Raw genomic sequence first — 5,209 nt, 5'->3', positions numbered from 1 at the left:
CAAAAGTTGTCTCATGACAGCATGTAGTTCCACCCCCCAAATAACCTGGGATAAATGTTAATGAAATATTTCTTGATACTAACAACACTCATAAGTGCCCTCCTCTCATGCAAATCTTGTAAAATAAGAAAAATGAAAATAGTACCTAAAATTCATGATATGCTATGTTCAAGGCACTGTTCTAAGAGATTTTACATGTAATAACACATAATACTTTCAAGAATCTTACAAAAATGTATTATTCCTAGGTCTACCTTACAAACAAATCAAAGTAATGGTATTTTATGACAAATGTCATAAAAGAAATAAATGGGCAGAGCCAAGAGTATATTGAAAAAGATATTTTCTATGGTTAAAGACTTTCCTATGTTTACTACATTAACAGAATTATTTTCTATTTTAATTTGCTACTGTTTAATAGGGTTCTAATAATAAAAGTTTATTTTCTACATAGACCACATTAACATTTTCATTGCCCCATCTAAATTTTTCAATGCTGAACTTTATGAGACAAATCTGTCCCCAATTCACATTTTTAAGACTCTGTACTAGTAACGGATAACCAGATAATGCTATGTGTGAGAGCACAAAGAATAATGAACACAATAATTCATATAAAAACTTGTGAATCATGACTAAAGTCTATTCCACACTCCTTATAATCAAATGATTTTTCATTGACATGAATTTTCTGATGTTGAGTTAGTTGTGAACCACGAGTAAAGGACTTTCCACATTCTTTACATTGATAGGGTTTCTCACCAGTATGAATTCTCTGATGTCGGGAAAGATGTGAGCTCTGAGTAAAGGCTTTCCTACATTCTTTGCATTCATAGGGCTTCTCACCAGTATGGATTCTTTGATGTAGAGTAAGTTGAGAGCCATGACTAAAGGCTTTCCCACATTCCTTGCACTCATAGGGTTTTTCTCCAGTGTGAATCCGCTGATGTTGAGTAAGCTGTGAACCACGAATAAAGGCCTTCCCACATTCCTTACACTGATAGGGTTTCTCACCAGTGTGAATTCTCTGATGTTGTATAAGCAGTAAGCCACGAGCAAAGGCTTTCCCACATTCATTACATACATAGGGTTTCTCACCAGTATGAAGTCTCTGATGTTGTGAAAGATGTGAACTCTGAGTAAAGGCCATTCTGCATTCTTTACATTCATAAGGTTTTTCACCAGTATGGATTCTTTGATGCTGAGTAAGTTGTGAACCACGAATAAAAGATTTTCCACATTCCTTACATTCATAGGGTTTCTCACCAGTGTGAATTCTCTCATGTTGAGTAAGTTCTGAGCCACGACTAAAGTTTTTTCCACACTCTTTACATTCATAAGGTTTTTCACCTGTATGAATCCTTTGATGTCGAGTAAGGAGTGAGCCACGATTAAAAGCCTTTCCACATTCCTTGCATTGATAGGGTTTCTCACCAGTATGAATTCGCTGATGTTGAGTAAGTTGTGAGCCATGACTAAAGGTCTTTCCACATTCCTTACATTCATAGGGCTTTTCATTAGTATGAATTCTCTGGTGTTGAGTAAGCTGTGAACCTCGGATAAAGGCCTTCCCACATTCTTCACATTTATAAGGTTTTTCCCCAGTATGAATCCTTTGATGTTGCATAAGTAGTGAGCCCCGAATAAAGGCCTTTCCACATTCCTTACATTCATATGGCTTTTCCCCATTATGAATTTTCTGATGCTGGGAAAGCTGTGAACCACAAATAAAAGCTTTCCCACATTCCTTACATTCATAGGGTTTCTCACCTGTATGAATTCTTCTATGTAGAATAAGTTGTGAGAGCTGAGTAAAGACCTTTCTACACTCTTTACATTCATAGAGCTTCTCACCAGTATGAAGTCTCTGGTGCAGAGTAAGTTGTGAATTCTGAGTAAAGGCCTTCCCACATTCTTTACATTCGTAAGGTTTCTCACCAGTATGGACTTTCTGGTGCCTGGTGAGCTGTGAGCTACGAATAAAGGCTTTCCCACATTCTTCACATTTATATGGTTTTTCACCAGTATGAATTCTATGATGTAAAATAAGTTGTGAGCTTTGAGTAAACGCCTTCCCACATTCCTTGCATGCATAGGGTTTCTCACCAGTATGAAGTCTCTGATGAAGACTGAGCTGAGAATCACGACTAAAGGCCTTTCCACATTGCTTACATTCATAGGGTTTTTCACCAGTATGAATACTCTGATGTTGAGTTAGGTGTGAAGCTCGTCTGAAAGCTTTCCCACATTCCTTACATTTATAGGGTTTTTCTGTAGAGTGACATCTTGGATGTTGAGATAAGTAGGTATGATGGTTGAAAATGGACATATTGTCATATATGATCATCCCCTGCCTGAAATAGTCCTTCTGATTTTCTTGTTGCTTCTTCAACTTAACTCTGACTTTCAAATAATCTCTGAAATTGGTCTCTGAAAGCTCACAATTTTCAAGCCTGTTATTCATTTCCCATTGAGATAATGTTTTATTAGTGTCCTTTTCTGGAGATAAGTCCTTATTTGAACACCTTGAAGGCAAGTCTGAAAGATAAGACAACATCAAGTAATTCAAGAGAAATAATTCCAAAGAATTTCCGTGGCAGATAAAACAAATAATACAGAAATAATAGGCCTATAACAGTATTTTTCAAATATTGTTTACTATGATCCATAATAATACCTTTCTTTCATATCAAAACCTACTATAAAAATATAATATACACACACAATTTCATAAAACAAAATCCTGTCTATCTTCTTCCCTCCCTGTGTACTGGAGGTTGAACCCATGTCCTTGCACACCAAATTACACCTCAAGCTCTTTTTATTTTGAATAGGGAGACACTCTCTATTTTCATCCTTCATACTTTGTGTCATGTCTTCTCTTGTTTACTCATCTACCCAAGCTCACATGTGTATAACCCAAAAGAATACCTTTTATCACTGCCCAGGCACTACTACAGGGTTAAAACATAATGAAAGTTCTCATGAAATATTGAGGATGCTAGAAAAGAAAAAGGCAATTTTCTAAAATGATGGAAGGCATCTGGAGTAATATAGATTCCATGAATTTTATTTTAAAAAACCTCACCATTATAGATGGAAATACAGATCAAGAAATAGAACATGAAAAGTCTTATACATTACCCCTGGGAATGCAAACTGGTACAATGAAAACACTTTGTAGTTTCTTATAAAAATGAAACATACTCAGCAAATGATATAGCAGTCATATTTAAAGATATTTACAGTTATGCTCAAACACCAAGTATTACAGCTTCTTTATTCATAATTGCCCCAAACTGGAAACAACCCATAAGTTCTTTAAAAGGTGAATGATCAACAGTTTGACAATTATATACAATAGAACACTATTCAGCAATACATAGAAACAAACTATTGATTGATGAAACAATATTAACAAATCTTTAATGTATTTTGGTAAGAAAGCCAGAGCCCAAAGGCTACATATTTTGATTCTATTTATGTACATTCTTGAAAAGGCAAACTATAGGGATGGAAAATAGGTGAGTAGTTTTCATATGCTAGGGAGAGAGGAAGGAGTTGACAACAAAAGGAAACCATGAGTTTGGGGGTGGGGATCAACAATAAGAACTGTTTTATATAAAAATGTGATAGTGGATTTACTTGATGTGTGGATGGTGCACCAGACTTTCTGAAAAATGTCCCTAAGTTTTGGGTGAAATATTACAAATATACTTTGAAAACTGGTCAGGCTTAAAAGAAAATAAAGTATTCCAGAAGTACCGCAACAGTTACCACCCAGCATTATAGTCCAGAGAACTAGAAACTAGAGAGGTACACATGCTGTGGTTACAGTTATCCTCAGGACATCTGCTAACTTTGATTGCATAAGTCTCTATATTAATTACCTGAAAAAATGTCAGAGTCCATGGCCCACAAGACAGCAGGGATTAGAAAGGAACAACTTTTTTTTTTTTTTTTTTTGGTACTGGGAAGTGAACCCAGGGGCACTCAACCACTGAGCTACATCCCCAGCCCCTTATTAGAGACAGGTTCTCGCAGAGTTGCTTAGGGCCTTGCTAAGTTGCTGGGGCTGGCTTTGAACTCAAGATCCTCCTGCCTCAGTCTCCTGAGTTGCTGGGATTACAGGTGTGTGCCATGGTGCCCAGCAGAAATAAACTTCTTTTTAAAATTATAAATATCCAAGGATACACTTCAGCAGAAGGGGGAAAATTTCTCTGACCTCAAAGGAAAACAAAAAGAAACATTTCACTATTTTTAAAAATTTGACTTTTACTCTGAGATGGGAAGCCACTAGATAGTTGTGAGAAACAACATGGAAAAAAAAAAAAAACCTTTCTTTGGATTAAAATGAATCATTCTGGGGCTGGGGCTGTAGCTCAGTGCAGAGCAATTGCCTAACATGCATAAGATACTGGGGTCAATCCTCAGCACCACATAACAATAAGCAAAATAAAGGCATTCTTGAGCTGAGGTTGTAGCTCAATGGTACAGCTTCTCAGCACCCCATAAAAATGAATAAATAAAATAAAGATAAAAATAAAATAAAGGCATTATGTCCATCTACAACTACATTTTTTTTTTTTTTTTTTTGTACTGAGGATTGAACTCAGGGATACTCAACCATGAGCCACATCACCAGTCCTATTTTGTGTCTTATTTAGAGACAAGGTCTCACTGAGCTGCTTAGCACCTTGCAGTTGCTGAGCTGGGTTTGAACTGGCAATCCTCTTGCCTCAGCCTCCCTAACCACTGGGATTACAGGCATGTACCACTGTGCCCGGCCAAAAACAAATTTTTTTAAATGAATCATTCTGATTGTTTCATCAAATCAAAGGACAGCCTGACAGTACAAAAACTAGGCAGACAGAAGTTAGGAGGCTACAGCAACCAAATAGCTTGGACTAGATAATGGTGGAGATAGGGGTAGAAGAAGTGACATATCATTGGATTCTGGATATATTTTGAAGGTATACTGAAGAGGATTTAATGATGCAGTGTACTTGTAATATGAGGTAGAGAAAATAAGGAGGATTCCTGGTGTTTCTCCTGAACATCTAGAATAATGGAAGTATTATTGGAAACCATGCACTGTAGTAAGAAAAGGTTTAGATGAAAATATCAAAAGCTCGGTTTTGAGGCCAGTTTAGTGGTACATGCCTCTAATCCCAGCAACTTGGGAGGCTGATGCAGGAGGATTACAAGT

The 5,209-nt window shown here is 36.6% G+C and overlaps 1 protein-coding gene across 1 annotated transcript in view; it reads right to left on the bottom strand.

Annotated features, from left to right (window-relative positions):
- Positions 1-620: 620 nt before the first annotated feature.
- The window catches only part of LOC143383298 (uncharacterized), a 28,363-nt gene continuing 23,774 nt past the window's right edge, over positions 621-5,209 (bottom strand). Inside the window, 2 exon segments of the mRNA XM_076837684.1 lie at positions 621-768; positions 770-2,538. Of these exon segments, the coding sequence (XP_076693799.1) occupies positions 703-768; positions 770-2,538 (1,835 nt within the window). The 3' untranslated portion in view covers positions 621-702.

The sequence above is a fragment of the Callospermophilus lateralis genome, chromosome 18 (assembly GCF_048772815.1).
Source record: "Callospermophilus lateralis isolate mCalLat2 chromosome 18, mCalLat2.hap1, whole genome shotgun sequence".
NCBI lineage: Eukaryota > Metazoa > Chordata > Mammalia > Rodentia > Sciuridae > Callospermophilus > Callospermophilus lateralis.
This window is presented reverse-complemented; position numbering and strand designations above follow the sequence as displayed.